Source organism: Megalobrama amblycephala, linkage group LG20, assembly GCF_018812025.1.
Source record: "Megalobrama amblycephala isolate DHTTF-2021 linkage group LG20, ASM1881202v1, whole genome shotgun sequence".
NCBI classification, from domain to species: domain Eukaryota; kingdom Metazoa; phylum Chordata; class Actinopteri; order Cypriniformes; family Xenocyprididae; genus Megalobrama; species Megalobrama amblycephala.
In genome coordinates, this window is record NC_063063.1 from 4,607,913 (window position 1) to 4,629,147 (window position 21,235).

The window sequence follows — 21,235 nt, forward strand, 5'->3', positions numbered from 1 at the left end:
TCAAAAATATCTTCATCTGTGTTCCAAAGATGAATGAAGGTCTTAAGGGTGTGGAACGACACCACACCCGTAAGACCTTCATTCACCTTTGGAACAGAAATGAAGATATTTTTGATGAAATCCAAGAGTTTTTTTTTTTTTAAATCTCCCATAGAAAGCAATGAAATTACCACATTCAAGGTCCAGAAAAGTAGTGAAAACATAGTTAAAATAGTCAACGTGACTACAATGTTTCAACCTTAATGTTAATGTTTTTGAGTGCAAAAACAAAACTAAAATAACGGGTGTTTATTCAACAATTTCATCTCTTCCCTGTCAGTCTCCTACGCATTTTACATTGAAGACACATTGGCAATGTGGTAATTTTGTTGCTTTCTATGGGAGATTTCATCAAAAATTTCTTCATTTGTGTTCCAAAGATGAACGAAGGTCTTGTGTGTTTGGAACGAATTTCATTTTTGGGTGAACTAACCCAAATTGCATTATGAATCGAACAGATTTTTTTTACAGCAATTTATAATCTAGGTTCATTTATTATAGGTTATTGTTAGTAAATAAATGAACTGTTAAAATGTATTCGTATATGTAGAAATTAACATTTACCTATATTAATAAATGCTATAAAAGTATTGTTCATTTTTATTTCATTATGACTACTGCATTATTTAATGCTAAAAATCTTGAAACTGATTGTAAAGCGTTACCAATAAAAGTGTCCAAAACTGCTATAAACATGTAGCTACAATTTGAAGATAATTTGCTTTATGCTTATGTTAATGCAAGTTAAAAAAAAAAAAAAAAAAAAAGTAGTAGGAGTAGGAGAGGCATTAACATAAATCAATAATGTAAATCTGCCAGTAGGCACACAAAAACTTGTTTTCGTATCATAAACATCCCATATCTGCAGAATAATACTGAAGCACTGTGAAGCTCATGGTTCACTGCAGGGCATCTTAGACGTGAAGTGTAATCTCTGATCAACAGCACAACAGAGATTAAAAAGAAAGCTTTCAGCTTCTACACAAAGCTGTTCTGCACCTGTTTTTCTTCATGTAAGCCTTGCAAATCATTTCAGAAATGGACTGTGGGGCTTTAAGTTTCTTTTTTCCTCAAAGTCAAGATGCAATGCTCTAATTTTCATTTTAAGCACTGCTAAGCGACTTAATCATAATCTCTATCTAATTTTATCCTGATTTAAAAATGAGAACAATCCTCTCTGAAAGTAAAAATGGGTTCTCTCTGAACTGTCCTAAATCCGGTACTAACCAAAAACCAGGCATGCCTAAAGAAAAAATAAAATGGTCAACAAAAGCAATACAAATACATGAACGTCATTTTGTGCTACTAAATATAGTCAAGGAAGGGCGGCTGGAAGAAATTCCCAATTCTTAAATTCCCTTGCTTAAAGCAAAGGAAAAGTGAACAGGCAAATTCATACATAATTCACAGTTAAAACAGCTTCATTGGCCTGTAACAAATCTGAAGTATTACAAAATCGAACAGTAATTGCCAAAAGTTACTTGGCATTGTTTTCTGGGCCATAAAATGACTTTCAGAGAGAGGTTAGAATACCATCAGGTATGTGAAAGTGTGTGTTCTGTTTTTCTGGAGGGGAGGGGGTGGGGTTTGGGGGCGTGGCTGGGTGGTGGTATGGTCCAATCACAAGCCCTGCTTGGCCAGCGATGCAGACACCTGGTCGGCGAGGGTGGAAAGCTGCGGCGGGTCTGCCATGTTGATGCTGCCGGAAGAGGAGACGGTGCTCAGGCCGTGTGGCGACTCCTCTAGAGACACGATTTCTGCGCCATGGTCGGTTCGCGCTTTGGCCTGCTCACGGAACATCAGTTTGTGCGACTCAATCTGGGGAAAGGAAAATATATACAAGTTAATGAGTGCAAATGAAATGCCTGAGCTGAACTGGATATCGGCTCAGAGGGGACCTGGGATTTTTGGATGGAGATTAACAGCATTCTGGAGTGAAAACTCCTATAAAACCAAGCATAGACATCCAGGATCATTCAGTAGTAGAAACTCTTGGAAGTTTAAGAAAATACTAATCTAAGTCCTGTATTCTGAGGGCTATTCCATCATTTGACATCACTGGTGCTCTCTAGTGGCCATAAAGCTACATGTCAGGACTTGGATGTTATAAAATCTGAAATATTTGTTGTGTACACTCAAAATGCTAAATAATAACATGCTCAAAAATCAATGTTTAAATAATCAATTTATCAAACAATAAAAAAGTGTAAGATGGTGTTAAAAGGGATAAAGCAGCAGAAAAAAATAAGAAATTAAGTCAAACGATTTTTGTTACAAGTTTCTATATAAATAAAAATACAATTTAAACTAAACATATTTTTCAATATTTCTTTTAAAAAGGTGATCATTTTTGGTCATTTGCTCATTTGCATTACTGATTTCCCATCACTCTGTGCCAGGAGATGGCACTCAAGATGCATTTCACAAGATACTTGTGCAAGCTTAAAGTTATTAGTAATAACCAGTTTATTTGAAATATAAACTGCAATAAGTAATCCACAAAGATAAATATCTTTGTGGATTACTGATTCATCTGCCAATCTGCACATTTATTCACCAAGCGAGTTCTTATTTGCAAATGGGTTTATCAAGTGATTATCTTGCTTCCGTAGCTCATCTTCATTCATATTGGTGTAAAGAAAATATCCAAAATACATATTTTATACACATATTTTTTCATTGTTACACTTTATCTATTTATGTCTGTAGATTTCAATTACAATACACCCTAAAATGAAAAGTCATAAATTACTCACACTGGTGTTGTGTGCCCTTCTTTCTTTTATAGGCGAAACACACACTCGACCATATAATGGCAGTGAACAGCAACCAGCATCAAGCTTTTTTAAAAAGATGGAAAAATATCACAGAATGATCCCATGTGACACGTGTCATTTATATCAAGTGTTCTGGGGGTATACCAAAATGTAATGTATTATTTTAAGCAAATCCTGTCCTTGGCCGTTGGTCTTCTGTGCACGGCTTTACAACGTGTCAGTGAGACTCTATTAGCCCCCCCAGAAAAAGCACACAAGTTCTAAGAAATCAAGATTCATAAAAACGCGACATGAAATACAATCCACGTACTGGTGAATATATCTGTTCTGTTCGTCTTAAGAAGTTATCGAGTTCACGTCTGTCAACTGTCATTCTGACTGTCATTAGACAAACAGAGTTCTGGTCCAGTGATATGTGACTCAGTGAAGAAAGTACAGACGTACTTTGGGATTTCTAACTTCTGAGCTTTTTCTGGGCGAGATGGAGTGAACTGCGATGCTAATAGAGTCTCATGAAAATAGGGGGTGTTCACAGTGATATTGTTCCCCAAAGAAACTTTCAGGGAACAGTTCTTAAAAGAATACTTTTTTTCTTAGTGTGAAGAACATTTTAACAATCTGAAGAACCCTTTTCCACTATAAAGAACCTGATGTGCATTGAAAAGTTTCCATGGATGTTAAATGTTCTTCATGGAACCATCGATTCCAATAAAGAACTTGTATTTTTAAGAGTGAAGGTCAGGATTTTCATTAAATAATACATTACATTTCGGTTTGTAATTCACCAAACCCGATCGTATTCCCCCAGAACACTTGGAATATAAGGCAGTGTTACACAGGATCATTCTGTGATACTTACGCATCTTTTTAAAACATAAATATTATTATTATTATTATGACACATAAATATTATTCCACCTGTTACCTCAAATATTGGCGGGTGCCCCCTGGAGCTGTATAGGTTACTTTTTTGGGCTTCAAAATCTCGGTTACTATTCACTCCCATTATAAAGCTTGGAAGAGCCAGGATATTTTTTAAAGGTGCCGTAGGACATGTTTTCAAAAGATGTAATATGTAATATGTAATATGTAAAAGTCTAAGGTGTCCCCTGAATGTGTCTGCGAAGTTTCAGCTCAAAATACCCCATAGATTTTTTTTAATTCATTTTTTTAACTGCCTATTTTGGGGCATCATTAAATATGCGGCAATTCAGGCTGTGGCCCCTTTAAATTCTCGTGCTCCCCACCCCCCGAGCTCGCGCTTGCCTTTAATAGCATAAACAAAGTTCACACAGCTAATATAACCCTCAAAATGGATCTTTACAAAGTGTTCGTCATGCAGCATGTCTAATCGCTTAAGTACAGTGTTTATTTGGATGTTTACATTTGATTCTGAATGAGTTTGAGGCTGTGCTTCGTGGCTAAAGCTAACATTACACACTTTTGTAAGTTGTGTTTATGCATTATACAGACTGCAAGTGTTTAAAAAATGAAAATAACGACAGGCTTGTCTCCGTGAATACAGTAAAAAACGATGGTAACTTTAACCACATTTAACAGTACATTAGCAACATGCTAACGAAACATTTAGAAAGCCAATTTACAAATATCACTAAAAATATCATGATATCATGGATCATGTCAGTTATTATCGCTTCATCTGCCATTTTTCGCCATTGTCCTTGCTTGCTTACCTAGTCTGATGATTCAGCCTGTGCACATCCAGACATCCTGCTCTTGTCTAATGCCTTGAACGTGGGCTGGCATATGCAAATATTGGGGGCGTACATATTAATGATCCCGACTGTTACGTAACAGTCAGTGTTATGTTGAGATTCGCCTGTTTTTCGGACGACTTTTAAACAAATGAGATTTATATAAGAAGGAGGAAACAATGGTGTTTGAGACTCACTGTATGTCATTTCCATGTACTGAACTCTTGTTATTCAACTATGCCAAGGTAAATTAAATTTTTAATTCTAGGGCACCTTTAATAGAACTCTGAATGTGTTTGAGTGAAAGAAGAAAGTCTTATACACCTAGGATGGTTTAAGGGAGAGTAAATTATGGGATAATTTTAATTTTTGGGTGAACTAACCCTTTAATGGTAATTTGTCCCCATATTTGAGCACTCTCCGAATATCATATATTAAAAATATATGACGGTACAGAGTAATAGTTAATTTGATGTGGCTATCTATTTTGGGCACTTGCCCCTTTTTGAATACTTACTGGAGTCCTCAATCTTTATCTGGGGGTTGCTGAGGAGGATGGGCTCTGGGGACATACTGGCAGATGAGAGGGTGGGGGTATCAGAGGGGTCTGGGGTGAGGAAGCCCTCATCTTGGGGCGTATCTGCCCCTCTCCCCTTCTCTCTCTAGAGACGGCCAATGGGTGGTGAAATGAACACCATGGTCAACCAAAACAGAAAGAAACACAAAATGATATGGGTTCAACAAAAAGGAAAATGATGGTAACTCAAATGTAAACAAATAAATATTCAAATTAAAGATGGAGTATGTCATGTTTACATTTTAATCCCAGTTTAATATGCAGAGACAAGTATAAGCAAGACATTCATTCGTCTTCAAATTCTGAAGCTCATGGAATCAAAACAAAGGACAATGAGATGAGATTTTAAAGGAGTTAAATAAATTCAGGGGATTTCGTTAAACCTAGTTATCTAAAGAACCAAATGATTCAAACCCAGAGAGCACCTGAGAAAGACTTACACAGACATGGTTGTAAAATGATAAGGATTTATAAACGTACATATTTAACTTTAGGGTGTAGGTTCTACAGCAGAGGTGGAGAATTCATTATTTGAGTATCATTTTCCATCCCGTGTTGGCTTACCCTCCTGGTGCCTCCTCCAGCCACGTGTTTAATGTTGTCCAGAGATCCGACCTTTGACTGAGCCTTGAAATCAAGCTTCTCAGACCTGATCTCAATGTTTCCTCCACCTTGAAAATGCAGGTGAAATTCCTCATGACTTAAATTGTTCACATGCATTCAAAACGCAAGGAAAACTGAGTCAAAAGCTTGAGCTTCGATTGTCTGTGGCATCTCAAATCCAAAGTGGATGTCTACGGTTACCTGGTTTGTGACGAATGTTGTCTTTCGATCCGCACTTTGACTGCACGTTGCTCAGGTCGATCTTTTTGTGGAGGATTTGGACCTTTTTAAGACAAAAAAACAAGACAAGGGTTTCAATATTCTTCCAGGCAATTATATAAAATTCAAATTTGTTAAAAACTATCCAAACATACTTCCAGTTACACAAGAAACAGAAAAAGCCTGAGAAAATGGCAGACAAGTGCAGTTGGTCAGTAAACCTTTCAGTCCCTTGAACACAACACTCTCTTGGTGGTTTAGTCATCTCTGAGAATTTTTAATGCCAATTTGTATTTATAGCGATGTAATCTAACCTTAAAGTATGATGAACCACAACACATTAATTATCTAGTTGGTCATCGGTTCTAAAAAGATTTATTCTTCAATGCTCTTCATTTTAGACTATGGATTGAGGACACAACATGAGAACGGTACAATTGTGTACCATCCCTGCTTCCAAAAATAGATGCAATGACCTCATAGCCACAGCTGTTGGGGTTTTTTTCTGTATAAAAAGGCCTCAGTGTCTTCAGAGTGAGGTCAACTTTCAGCTCGAGCCAACTGCTCACCACAAAGAAAAGCTCGGTTGACCAGAGTGCTACAACAAGACCCGTCTGTGCTGAAGAGCTGATGTCCTTCAACAGCAGAGAAGAGCAACTCCTCTTGAGTGCATAAGGATCTCTGTGGATCCCTCGCTGGTACTTTAATGAGTGTAATGACTGTCCTTAATGACAAGCCCGTTGGCATTTAGGGTTAGGATTTTAGTGGTGGTCTGGTCATCTGTTTTTGTAAGGAAGGAAGCTTTCCTCAAAGTCAAAAATCAAAGTCTTTTAATTATATGGAGAATTGTTTATTACATACTTAAAGGTGCTAAAGAGGATGTTTTGTTTTATACATTTTTGCAATATTACTTGAAACTGTCTTTACTAACTGATAAAAGACTATTTATTAGGTGCACTGAAAGTAATAATGTTAATATACATCATCTGTGCACGAGGTAGGGCCTTAAAAACATCGGCCAATCGTTTACATGATCATCGCGTAAACGATTGGCCCTTTGGCTTGTCAATCACTGCCGTGACGTTCCTTGTGAGAGACGTGCGCGGCTGCGCGCTCCAGTAACTTTCCACACTCTACAGGTGCCGCATGCAATGTTTTCGCAGATTATGAGTTACCTGTGGTGAGTCCGACATAATGAATCCACAAACACGACACAGCGAATGCCGGTGGTAAACACTCGTGTTCCAATACGAGTGTTTACGAGTTTTGCGAGGCGTTCCTTTGAAATGTGTTGTGAAGGAGGGGGGTTGTTCTTACGCATTCGCTCATTTCAAAAACTCAGTAACAGTCTTTGGATTCTCAGTCGACGAAAAAATCCTCTCTATCACCTTTAACTTTATTGAAGTAAGGGAGCTTTCTGTCTTGCAGGAAATGTATTTGCTCTGAATGTCAATGTCACAAACAGCATGTATGTTCTTCTGAGTCAACGCTTAAATGTATTGAGGGTCACAATTAATTGATGTTCTTGTTCTAGGAGGTTTAGGAAAGAAAGTGTGAAAAGCTAACAAAAACACACATTGAGGCTAAGCTATTTAAAAAACATCAGAAAATAATCCATTTATAATCAGATTTATGGACTGAAAAGCCTTCATGCAAACACCTCAATCAATCCGAATGAGCTTGATCTGAATTCAATCAGATTGGAAGGGGTGGTGTAGACCTGAACAGTGTTGGGGGGTAACGCATTACAAGTAACTTGAGTTACGTAATCAGATTACTTTTTCAAGTAACTAGTAAAGTAACGCATTACTTTTTCAATTTACAACAAAATATCTGAGTTACTTTTTCAAATAAGTAACGCAAGTTACTTTTCAAATTTATCGACTGACAGATCTCCTGTCCCCATATTGAGAGAAATAAAGTGCAGAGGGTGTTGTGTGCGCTGTGTGAACATGATGATTATTGTAGTTTTAGACTAAATGTGAACATGCATTTACTCATCTCACTTGCACGAAAACATTCAGTATTCCTCAAAATGAATAAAAACAATTTTTGCAAACCTGTAATAATAAACTATATTAAATTAAACAAATATACTTTATGTATTTAATCTCAATTATTAACCAATGTCTTTGCTGCTGACCTTCAATATACCTAATTCAACCATACTAATAAGCAAAAAATACTTTAGATTAGATTTAGAAATAAGAACTAGAACTTCCTTCTGTATCATATTCTTCTTTAATCCAGAATAGCAGCACAGCTGAAAGGTTTGTTTGAATCAATGCTGCGCCCTCTACTGAATGAGCAGGTGTAAATGTGCATTTCCTTCAGCCTGAGGCTTATTGATTTCACTTTTGGTGTGAAAGGGCCTTTTTGCCAAAAATAGAACTTTTTTGTTGTTATTAAAAAACAAACAAGCAACCCAGCCCCGGTGAGAAAAAGTAACGCAAAAGTAACGTAATGCATTACTTTTCATAAAAAGTAACGAAGTAACGCATTTAGTTACTTTTTTAGGGAGTAACGCAATATTGTAATGCATTACTTTTAAAAGTAACTTTCCCCAACACTGGACCTGAAATAATCAGATCAACAAGAAAGGAGTAAGCATGTAAACGATTAGATCAGACTATTTTTTCAATCGGATTCAAAAATACCTTGCGCACATGTGCAGTGGCATGATGCACACATTTACATATGTTTTACATCATACATCATATGTTTATGTCTTGCAAACATACATATGTTTACTTGAGTCTCATGTCCTACAAACTGGCCAGTGGAATGAGACTGAATATTTACTAAATATTTGCTAAAAAAAAAAAAAAGCTCTTCTAACATAAATGTCAGCTTTTTTAGGCAAAAATGACAATTGATTCCAGTGACATTATTGCAGTGGCTTTCTCTGGTTCTAAACGTTTTGTTTGGAATAAATGCAATGCACATAATCAAATTTGTGAATTGGATTGCAACATTTAGGATACATTTAAATAAAACTTTCAGACACTGAAGATTGGAATCATTCTGATTGATGAAAATTAGTGCATGTAAACTCCTGTTTATGAGATTTAGAGGGTGAGTGGACATACAGTCATAGCTAAGAAACCATGCATTTACCATGCATTAAAGGGATAGTTCACCCAAACCTGTATGAGTTTCTTTCTTCTGATGAACACAAAAGAATGATATTTTAAATAATGTTTGTAATCAAACAGTTGTCGGTAGCCACTGACTTCCATAATAGGAAAAAAAAAATACTATGGAAGTCAATGGCTACCGTCAACTGTCTGGTTACCAACATTCTTTAAAATATCTTCTTTTGTGCTCAACAGAAGAAAGATTGTAATACAGATTTGGAACAACTTGAAGGTGAGTAGATGATGACAAGCATTTTTATTTAGATCGGTAGATCTGTAATATGACTATTTAATTATGAATGCTCATTTCCCATATTTTTATATTATATAATTATTTTATCTAAATGTTGTCATCCAGTGCTCATTATAAAAGGGTTAGTTCCTGTCCCTTGATTCTGATTGGTCAATAGCTGTGTTTTATCCACGATAAAACACGACTATGACCGCTTCACCCAACGGTTCTGTGTATCACTACACAACACCCTTAGCAACCACTCTTAGCAACGTAAATTGTATGTTCTCAGTTGATATTGTTCATCAAAGCTCACTGTATTATGTAGAAGACTGTCGTGAGAAAGAGATCGAGTGAGCGAATTTATTACCTGCATTCAGATTTAGCATTTTCCTTCAGGTCATTCCTATGTTCATAATAAAAAAATCTGTTTAAATGTCTGATGTATTATCTTGTCCTTTTAACAGTTATGGGGTTTTCCTGTGACTGACAGCTCTAGTCAAAGCATTTGTCAGTTGCGTCTTGTTCCGTGTTCACAACAAGTTCAGTCTTTTCAATGCAGAAGTCTTCAAAACTGACCGACTCACTCATAAAGACAATCTTTGCCGCCATCTAATGGCGTAATAATGTAACTTCTGTTGCTGTTCACGGTCAGAGACTATTTTTTCCGGCGGAAGGAAGGCTTTTAGTTAAAGTTTACTTCATGAAAGTTGCATTATTACATATTTTTGGCTTTAATATTTGTACTGTGAGGTAACCGTTTTATAAAAGCAATAAGGTACTCGTACCTTCTTGCTTACCTATAAGTTACACTCTCTCAAAATAAATATTCATCTTTGATATTGTACACTATGATGTTGTGATGCCCAAATTCACTTTAACCATTTAAAATGAGTGATTTTATACTTTATGCATTATGACAAAAAGCTATTTAGCGATTGTCAGATATTAGAATTAGTTTATTAGTATTAGCCAGATTTGTAATATCAGTGCATTCCCTGTATTAAAGTCTCTTTAGTATGATTTTTGGTTAAAACAGCAACACAAGGTTGCCCCTGTTTACTCACTTTTCCACCTCCGGGTACATGTTTGATATTATCTTTGGAACCACACCTAGACTGCACGCTACTTAAGTCCAACTTCTGATCAAGAATTTGCACCTGAAAGAGTGAACAGTTTGGGGAAGACAAGGAGTTATCTTTATTTTTAGCTCAGGACCAGAGAGAAACCCAGAGAGCAACCAGAGGAAACTACCATACTACCATTCATTAGGGATTTTTAGTGCATGAATGTGTAGGACTCTGTGACTTAGAGAGGGTAGATGGAACAGGGTGTCCAAATTGTAAATGCCAAGGCTTCCACAAATGGTCATAACTTCAGGAAGAACCAAGACTGAAGGTGTTGAGTTCAACCCATAGTTACTCACACTGCCACCTCCTGGTACATGTTTGATATTGTCTTTGGAGCCACACTTTGACTGAACATTACTAAAGTCCACCTTCTGATCCAGTATTTTTACCTGGAAAATGAAAAAGTTGGGGAAGAGCAGGAGTTACCTTTCCAATTATCTTAGAGGCAGAAAGAACTGCTAGTGAGGAAGAGCCACGAGTTATGTGAATGGTAAAGCAAAAACATGAATTCACTAGAATGCCTTTGTTGTCTCCCACTCACTTTTGACTGTCAATGTTTAACAATTAACTCAACAGTTGTAAAAACTCTCTTTTTCAGTTCATTATCAATCCAAAAGTGGGAGTAGCTAGTGACTGTGTTACAGACAGACCTACTACATTGAATGAGAGTGTTTATACAAGGTTTCCACAAATGGTCATAACTTCAGGAAGAACCAAGACTGAAGGTGTTGAGTTCGACCCATAGTTACTCACATTGCCACCTCCCGGTACATGTTTCACATTGTCTTTGGAGCCACACTTTGACTGGACATTACTGAAGTCCACCTTCTGATCAAGAATTTTTACCTGAAAGAGTGCAGAGGTCAAGGAAGAGAACAATTACCTTTTTTTTGGAGAGACCAAAAACAGAAAGCTTCTGACCGAACCTAGAGAGTTGTTTTACTACAAACATCTGAATTCATGCACACTTCTAACTTCACGAGGAACATCTAAGGAACATCTTGAGTCAGTAAGGGATGGTTGGGAGTTTGATTAGTCTTGACTTCTTTCCATCAGTAGGAAAGGGATCAGGTTGTTACATTTGTTTTGGTAAGGAATGAATGACTGATGAACCAGGTCTGGATAATGGCTTTATCTCATAGTCACTCACATTGCCACCTCCAGGTGTGTGTTTGATATTGTCTTTGGAGCCACACTTAGAAGGGACATTACTAAAGTCCAACTTCTGATCAAGAATTTGTACCTGTTTAAAGCAAATGTTTGGAAGTTTTCATGAACAAAAACATCAAAAGGCTAAAGGTTCCCTGATTCTCATGAAGCATAAAGATTAAGTATTATTAAGTATTTTCAGTTCTTTCCCAGAATAGACTTTGGAACGGCATACATTTTAGGTTGTTTGGACAACTGGATAGTTACCATTCTTGGGAAATGTAACCATTACAAGATTTAAAGATAACATATTAGTCAATTCTCACCTTGGTTATTACAATTAACTGAAACTAAAACTAAACTTGAACTTAAAATAAAATAAACATTAACTGAAATGAAATATATAAAAAACTTAAGCTAAATGAAAAAGAGAAAAAAAAAAATCACAATTGCCTTTTTTATTTTTTATTCAGTGGCAGAAACAAGCTTCTATAGTTTTCTGATAATGTTTGGACAGCCACTGACAAATACAGTTTGGTGATTATAAATGAAGGAATAAAACTTGTTTGAATCATTCCGTAGTTACTCACATTGCCACCTCCTGGTACATGCTTGAGGTTGGCTTTGGAGCCACACTTTGCCTGCACATTACTGAAGTCCACCTTCTGATCAAGAATTTGTACCTGTGAAAGGCAGAACGTTGGCAGAGTTGACTTAAAAACTATTGTAGGGAAGAGAGAGAGATTTGAGTAAACAGCAGGTGAATTTTCATTAGCTGATGAGATTAGAAGCAATATGCAAAGATGTAACATCATATAATATAAGAGGATTTGTAATTAACTTCGTGGAATAGTTTTAGCATGTTATTGAATATGGCGATGATAACGTATTTGGTCTTAGCGGACTAGATCTGCTACGCTGCTGCTACTGCTGCAGTTGATTAAGTATTGACTTGCTTCCGCTGATAGATACACAGACATGCTGCTGTGAGCATGCATAAATAGACATAAATGAACCCCGTAGAAGATCTAGGCAGGTGGAGCTGGGGGAGGTAGAGGGTTTCAGAGGATCTCTGATAGCGTGCTGCAGAACCAGCTTACAACAAACAATGAACCAGACTATTTAAATGCTGAGCAAGCAATCTCATTGGCTGCAGGATCAGCAGAGGCCAATCAGCTTGAGCCATGTGGTAATGATGTGATTTCTTGCAGATTGCATGTAAAGGACCTATCAGCCTGTTCATAACTGAACCAGATATGAAGAGTTCAGATGCAAAAGACCAAACACCACCTCCATCAAAAATGAGATAATTGAAATTGAGCAAACACTCTCCTGCACATAGTATGCGTTCATCAAATACTTTCGCTTTAAATCCACTAAATCCCTGTGTCAGCCCATTTAGAAATACCGGTTCATTGGCAGAAACCGCTAAACGCCACTTCCCTTTGTCAGCAAAGCCTCTAAGTTCACAAAAGAACCGGAAGACGCAAATCGAATCACGTGATTTCAAGATGAATGACAGCGTGCGTATGAGTTGGCTTTTAATTGCCGAGCTAAAATCTGATTTAAATCAGATCTCAAACCCAACTGAGAACAGAACATTGAAGTGAATCAACTAGAGATGAATTACCCGGCCGCCTCCAGGCTGGTGCTTCAGGTTGTCGGTAGAACCAACTTTGGGACGTACGTTCTTCAGATCAGGGAGGGGGGCAGCGGTGGACAGCGATGTAGGTGAACGGTTCTTCGGAGATTTAGGGGTCGAGCGAATCACTGCGACCTTCTTGATTTCATTTCCTGTGCTTGGAGGCTTGCCACCCGCAGCTTTACTGGCAGGGGATTTGGGAGTGCCAGGGCTGCTGTGCCCACTGGTCTCCGGGGTCTTAGGAGAGTCTGGGAAATAGTATAGTGTTATGAAGATGATGACAATTATCTCATAATTAAGTGCTTCATTCTTTTAAAAATATATACAAGATACAATATACAATAGTGATCAAAAGTGATATCCGATGTTTTAATTCCAACGTTAATCAACTTAATACTTATTAAACATTTTGTACGCATGTTGTGAAGTTGTGCCTGGAGTGTAAACTAATGTACACGTTACTACCATAGTAGGAAAAATAAATACTATTTTAGTCAATGGGGGGCGAGATCTGTTTGGTTACAGACATTCTTCCAAATATCTTTCTTTGTGTTCAGCTGAACAAAGAAACACATTGGAACTACTTGAGGGTGAGTAAATGATGACAAAATTTAAATTTTTGGGTGAACTATTCACGTATTCTTCTCCCCAATATAATATACTCCTCATATTTTGATTGTTTAATTGAACCTAAAGTGTCATTAAAAGCATATATTGTGCAAATATCCCCTCCGGACATCAGGTTTGGCCATTACTGTATGATGTTTATATATAAAAACTCTTTGTAAAAGAAATCTCACTTACCTTTTCCATTTTTGGCAACTGCAGTCATGGCAGGAATCTTTGTACCGGCAGCATGAGGTCTACTGCTACTAGGAGCCTAGAGATATACATGAATATATGGGGAGAAACAAATAGAACCACATTAATAATTATATTCCATGAAATTACCAAAACAACTACAAATGTCTTTACAGGTCTCTATTATAAACCTTTTATGTCTCACTTTTATATAATTTTTTTCTTTATTTTGTTATATTGTTTTCAACTGCTTACACACAGTTTCAAAACTTTGCCTCTTTTATTCAAAACTTTTCACACAAATTCAAAAATTGCACACACAAAATGCAAAATGCCTCACATCTCTTGCAAAATGAAGCACTGCATTCAAAATATGACAAACACATCTCAAAAGCAAACATTTGTCTTATGTTGCAAACACGTTTGCCATAATATTCTATTTTTGGATATATCATATACAGAAATTATTCAGAAATTGTGTGACAAGTAAGGATTTTGTGTGTAAGCAGTTTAAAAAAATGAAAATTTGTTATTCAAATCTGTTCTTTATTACGTTTTGGTCATTTTAATGTCCTCAAATTATGCAAAAAATAAACAAAATAATCTATATAAAAAACAAGACAAAGGAGTCTGCCATTTTTATTCCAAAAATGTTTAAAATGTAACCACATAAAGATAGCACATCAAAATGATGGTTTAGAAAATGTATGCCCATTGTTGGACATTGTTAGTAGATAATTTAAAGGAACAACTGAGAGTCCAGAGAACCAAAACCACTCAAAGCACTTATAAACAGGCCTTATGGCACATTTGCCTGCTCAAACATAGAGTTGAAAGCACTTTCAATAATTCTAAACCCATCCACAGGAAGCACAAAAACAGCTGCAGCTGAAGTTATAAAATACAAATATTCTAAGCCATGCTGACTATTTTCAGTTGCCTTTCCAGATGTCAGTGCTGTTGTTGTAATCTTAAATGGAAATCAACATCAACTATGCTTGCCAGTTAGCAAGACGAGAGAAAAAGATACTGTTAATCACACCAGACAGTGCGCAGACTTCCAGTAAAACAGAGACGCAAACTTAGACCATTCTCCACAGAAGCGGCAGGACACGGGGTTCAACATCAGCAGCTGTACTCACTCTTGACCTGGATTCTTTGGGCCCAGCACTGGTGGCAGATACTGAGGGAGATCTACTAGAGGAGGCCAAGGACTTTTTCGGGATGGAGGAAGGTGTTTTATGGGAGGAGGGTCTGACTTTGCTGTTGGGGTTTTTAGGGGTCTTTATATAGAGAGCAAAACAGTAGTGGATAAAAACTCCATGGTGTACAAATAGCGAAGAGAAAGCAAAATAAAAGGCAAAAACATGAAAGTGGAGGAGAACAAAAGAATGATGCAAAATAGCAATTAGCACTCACCCTCTTCTCAGCATCACCATTGGTCTTGGACTGAGCTGTGAAGAACAAAAAGATGCACCAATGTGAATACAAAAAGTATATCAGAAATAGGATTTGAATAAACTAAACTAAACTCTACACATGTTGTTAAACCTAGTGACCTCCCTCAGTGCCTAAGCAATTCTAACCATTACTAAACCTCACAGGAGACTCATTTGGAACACTGGAGACATGTTGCTAACCCAAATTCATCGCACATACAGTTATCGGGTAAAATAGTTGGTGTGAAATGACGCTAAATATTTTTACGCATTCTTTTATGAGTACGGAGTCCAATAGTTTTGGTTTATAATAAACATTTCAGTTCATCATAATGCATTCTGAAATTGCCTTTTCCGTGAAGGATATATGTGATGCTGCTTTAGAATTAGAAGGTATAAATAAGATAAGAATGCACATATGCTTCCTTAAAGGGTTAGTTCGCCCCAAATCGAAAATACTGTCATTAATTACTCACCCTCATGTCGTTCTACACCTGTAAGACCTTCGTTCATCTTCGGAACACAAAATGATATATTTTTGATAAAATCCTGTTGGCTCAATGAGGGCTCCATTGACAGCAAGATAATTAACACTTTCAGATTTTCAGAAAGGTACTAAAGACAGTTCATGTGACTACAGTGGTTCAACCTTAATGTTATGAAGCGACGAGAATACTTTTTGTGCCACCAAAATATCTAGTGATGGGCAATTTTAAAACACTGCTTCATGAAGCTTCAAAGCTTTACGAACCTTTTGTTTCGATTCAGTGGTTCGGAGCGCGTATCAAACTGCCAAAGTCACGTGAACCATTGAAATTTTGAAACATTTCGAAACACTTATTACGTAACAAAGCCACATTTACTGAAATCACGTGACTTTGGCAGTTCTGATACACGCTCCGGACCAATAATTTGAAACAAAAGATTCGTAAAGCTTCGAAGCTTCAATGAAGCAGTGTTTTGTAATCGCCCATCACTAGATATTGTTGAATAAAGTTGTTACTTAGCTTCATAACATTAAGGTTGAACCACTGTAGTCACATGAACTGTTTTAAGCAGCTTTCTGGGCATCTGAAAGTGTTAATTGTCTTGCTGGCAATGGAGGCCTCACTGAGCCATTGGATTTTATCAAAAATATCTTAATTTGTGTTCCGAAGATAAACAAAAGTCTTATGGGAGTGGAACGACATGAGGGTGAGTAATTAATGGCAGGATTTTCATTTTTGGGTGAACTAACCCTTTAAAAGGCTGCCTCCGTACACTCTTAAAAATAAAGGTTCTAAATTGGCATCTATGGTTCCAGGCAGAACCTTTAAAATCCATGGAATCTTTACACTGCACAAAAGTTTCTTGATACTGGAAAAGGGTTCTTTAAATTATTAAAGGGACAGTTCACCAAAAAAAAATGAAAATTCTGTCACCATTTACTCACCATCATGTTGTTCCAAACCTGTATGAGTTTCTATTTTCTTTTGAACACAAAAGAAGATATTTTGAAGAATGTTGGTAACCAGACAGTTGACGGTAGCCATTGACTATTGACCATAGTAGGGAAAAAAAATACTATGGAAGTCAATGGCTACCGTCAACTGTCTGGTTACCAACATTCTTCAAAATATCTTCTTTTGTGTTCAAAAAAGGAAAGAAACTCATACAGATTTGGAACAACTTGAGGGTGAGTAAATGATTTAAAGGATTAGTCCACTTTTAAATAAACTTTTCCTGATAATTTACTCACCCCCATGTCATCCAAGATGTCCATGTCCTTCTTTCTTCAGTTGAAAAGAAATTAAAGTTTTTGATGAAAACATTCTAGGATTATTCTCCTTATAGTAGACTTGAATGGGCACCAAACAGTTGAAGGTCAAAATTGGCTTCACTGCAGCTTCAAATTGTTCAACACGATCCCAGATGAGAAATAAGGGTCTTATCTAGAGAAAAAATCACTCATTTTCTGAAATTTTTTTAAAATTATATAAGTTTTAACCATAAATGCTCATCTTGAACTAGCTCTCTTCTTCTTCTCTATTTGAATTCCAGCAGTGTAGACACTGCTAAGTGTATTACTGCCCTCCTCAGGTCAAAGTTTGAACTAATTTTTATATGCAATATGCTAGTGCAGTATATAACAATTAGTTCAAACTTTGACCTGAGGAGGGCAGTAAAACACTTAGCAGTGTCTACACTGCTGGAATTCAAATAGAGAAGAAGAAGAGAGCTAGTTCAAGATGAGCATTTATGGTTAAAACTTATATAATTTTCAATTTTTTTTCAGAAAATGAGTGATTTTTTCTCTAGATAAGACCCTTATTTCTCATGTAAGATCGTGTAGAACAATTTGAAGCTGCAGTGAAACTAATTTTGACATTCAACTGTTTGGTGACCATTGAAGTCCACTATAAGGAGAATAATCCTGGAATGTTTTCATCAAAAAGCTTAATTTCTTTTCGACTGAAGAAAGAAAGACATGGACATCTTGGATGACATGGGGGTGAGTAAATTATCAGGAAAATTTTATTTAAAAGTGGACTAATCCTTTAAAATGTTCTACATACTTAGATGAACCATTTTGGGTTCCTCAAAGAACTTTTCACTGAACACTTACTAAAATAACCATCTTTCTCTATAGAATTTGGTGCGGAAACCTCTTGTTGGAAACTTTATAGGTTGCAGCTATGCTAACAGTGTGGAAATATCTTCACTAAAATGACTACAGTTTGCTAAATTTATTGCTAATGGATCTTATTGCAATTCTATGCTCTAACGAAACATTTGAGAAACAAAAAGCTGTAAATAAAAGTGAGGGGATTTGTTAAAGCAGTGCTGCACCAGATGATGGTGTTGTGAACACATGCAAACACACTCATGCACACAGACATGCCAGACTGAACTCATTAAAACACGGCCAGCAAACATGGATTTCATCAATCAGCGCAAAACAGGCTGCAAGACCGCCAGAGGAAACAAAAGAATGACAGAGTGAGGCTGAGTGCCCAAAAAAGGACGACGTGTAGCAAACAATTGCAGGACAACAGACCGTTCTCCTCAGCACGCCGCTCATTTTGTAGGATGTTGGTTATAGACAGAAAGTGGTGCATAGCTAAGCGGCTCTGTAAAACATAGGTGGAGGCAAACCAAGGAAGAGACACTGCACTGGGATTCTGTGAGCTTAACAGCACAGACCTTTAAACTGAGCCACCGGCACCAGGGATTTTCTTGCCGGGGAGCCGTGGACACCTTTTGGAGAGCCACTTGTGCTCGTAGGAGTCTTTTCCGTTTCTGCATCTTCATCGGCAGCAATAACCCCTGATAACGCAGCATCAACTTTCTCCGTCACCGTGCCCATTGCGTCCATGTGTTCGTGAGGTAAAGTTCTTGTAAAACTATGTTCTTTGGTTTCAGGAGGTGCATATACAGGTTCAGCGAGAGTTGCTTGAGCCCTGCTGGCCCACGCTGGAAGGTTTTTTTCTTCCTCATGGCTCTCGTTGCCGTAAAAGGACAGTTCTTCCTCTTCCTGAAGGGTATCGCTGTAAGGAGCCCTGGCTTCTACGATCCTCTCCCCGACGGATGTCAGGTCCTCCAGGGCGGCACTGCGAACCAGGAATGTCAAAGGTGGCTCACTCTCCAGGGAAAGGCTCCTGGTGCGGTCTGGACTGACAGATGTCCGCCGATGATGGGAATGGACTGGTTGTCCATCCCAGCTGCTTCTGAGGTCCTGCTCTTGTATTCTCTGGTGGTCTGAGTGTTGATCATAACCATCAGATGAAAACCCTGCTGCTAAAGCTGGAAACAAAGCCGCTTTTGCCTTGCGCTAATAATAATGCATGTCCCATTCACCATGGACAGAGACAGGTCAGATGTTTTACAGAAAGCAATGACAACATCCATATTACCTTTCCTTCTCTAAAAACACAAGGTGTTCCAAGAAAACTGTCACATGTTAAGGAGGGGACAAAAAACCCGTAGAGAAAAGACAACGAACAAACATAACAAACTGGTTTGCTGGCCTTTGCTAACATACAAAACAAACAGTTGTGATGAAACCGGACTTCACACTGAACACACAAATATGAGCCCATAGGTACAATTGAAGAGCACGATTGCTTGCAAAAAAATTGTGAGGTGTAGTCTGTCATTTCTGGGCCACTACCCTTGTGAAAGTACACTTTAGAATACTTTGAAAAATTAAACACTTAACCCCAATTTCACAGACTAGGATTAAGCCTAGTCTCAGATTAAAATGCATGTTTGAGCTGTTTTAACTGAAAGCAACTTTCACTGACATATCTTAAAAAATATAGGTGCCATTGTTTTGTCTCAAGATGCGCACCAGTAATGTTTTTACTAAGGTACGTTTATAAAAGCTACTTAAATACCTTAATTGAACTAAGGCACTAATCCTGGCTTAATCTAAACCCTGTCTGTGAAACCGGGCCTAAGTGTATATACTTAAGTGCGAATTGAATGCAATGTACTAAACTGCATGTAATTTGCAATTAAATGAAAATGTATTACAGTTTACATTTATAATAAAAACAACTAGTTTTACTTAAGAGTGCATATAAAGTCCATCTTTATATGTAATTTCATAATTACATCCTATTGTCTTTGAGATATGGTTAAAGTGTACTGCCGAATGTACTGACAAGCATTTATGATAAACTAAAAGATACTTTAATTCATTTGTATAGAAACGTGTATGTCACGTTATATTTGTTATTACACTATATAATAACCTTAAATGTAATATCAAACTACAGTTCAAATTATAATCCAGTAAATTACATATGCTTTAATATGCGAGTCAAGACATCCAAATGAGTGTTCTTTTAAAGCATGACAAAAGATGATTAAAATGATTTAAATGTGCTTTAAAGTAACACTTTTAATTTGAAATTATTACATAGTGCACATTTTATTACTTATTATAGTATCAGCAAGTAGTTTTTTATAAATATAATAATAAGATTTGAAGTAAACCATAAATGTATATTCAAGCACACTTCCTTTTCACAAGGGTAGCGCTTAACAAACAAACAAAATATCAATATTAATGAATTAGGTTTCCCGAAAACTCAGAAAAACAGAAATAGTTCCACCCTAAACTCCTGCCATTTTTGAGCAAATGTCACTTAAAGGATTAGTCCACTTTTAAATAAACTTTTCCTGATAATTTACTCACCCCCATGTCATCCAAGATGTCCATGTCTTTCTTTCTTCAGTCGAAAAGAAATTAAAGTTTTTGATGAAAACATTCCAGGATATTTCTCCTTATAGTGGACTTCAATGGACACCAAACAGTTGAAGGTCATAATTAGTTTCACTGCAGCTTCAAATTGTTCAACACGATCCCAGATGAGAAATAAGGGTCTTATCTAGTGAAACCATTGCTCATTTTCTGAAAAAAATTATATAAAATTATATAAGTTTTAACCTTAAATGCTCATCTTGAACTAGCTCTCTTCTTCTTCTTCTCCTCTATTAGAATTCCAGCAGTGTAGATGCTGCTAAGCGTAATACTGCCCTCCACAGGCCAAAGTTTGAACTAATTGTTACATACTATTGAACTAGCATACTGCATATAAAAATTAGTTCAAACTTTAGTATGTAAGGGCAGTATTACGCTTAGCAGCGTCTACACTGCTGGAATTCTAATAGAAGAGAAGAAGAAGAAGAGAGCTAGATCAAGATGAGCATTTAAGGTTAAAACTTATATAATTTTCAATTTTTTTTCAGAAAATGAGCGATGGTTTCACTAGATAAGACCCTTATTTC

The 21,235-nt window shown here is 36.9% G+C and overlaps 1 protein-coding gene across 9 annotated transcripts in view; it reads right to left on the reverse strand.

The window, feature by feature from the left end:
- Positions 1–773: 773 nt before the first annotated feature.
- The window catches only part of mapta (microtubule-associated protein tau a), a 46,908-nt gene continuing 26,446 nt past the window's right edge, over positions 774–21,235 (reverse strand). For 4 of the 9 annotated variants that reach the window (XM_048170342.1, XM_048170349.1, XM_048170345.1 and 1 more), the window contains 10 exons: positions 18,644–19,198; positions 15,441–15,475; positions 15,164–15,304; positions 14,025–14,100; positions 13,209–13,468; positions 12,169–12,261; positions 10,367–10,459; positions 5,913–5,994; positions 5,673–5,779; positions 774–1,857 (listed from right to left, as the gene is read on the reverse strand). In XM_048170342.1, coding sequence (XP_048026299.1) covers positions 1,660–1,857; positions 5,673–5,779; positions 5,913–5,994; positions 10,367–10,459; positions 12,169–12,261; positions 13,209–13,468; positions 14,025–14,100; positions 15,164–15,304; positions 15,441–15,475; positions 18,644–19,198 — 1,640 coding nt within the window. In that variant the 3' untranslated portion in view covers positions 774–1,659. Of the gene's footprint in view, positions 1,858–5,048; positions 5,194–5,672; positions 5,780–5,912; positions 5,995–10,366; positions 10,460–12,168; positions 12,262–13,208; positions 13,469–14,024; positions 14,101–15,163; positions 15,305–15,440; positions 15,476–18,643; positions 19,199–21,235 lie in introns of all 9 variants that reach the window. The other 5 variants (XM_048170351.1, XM_048170350.1, XM_048170343.1 and 2 more) reach the window with 4 other exon arrangements.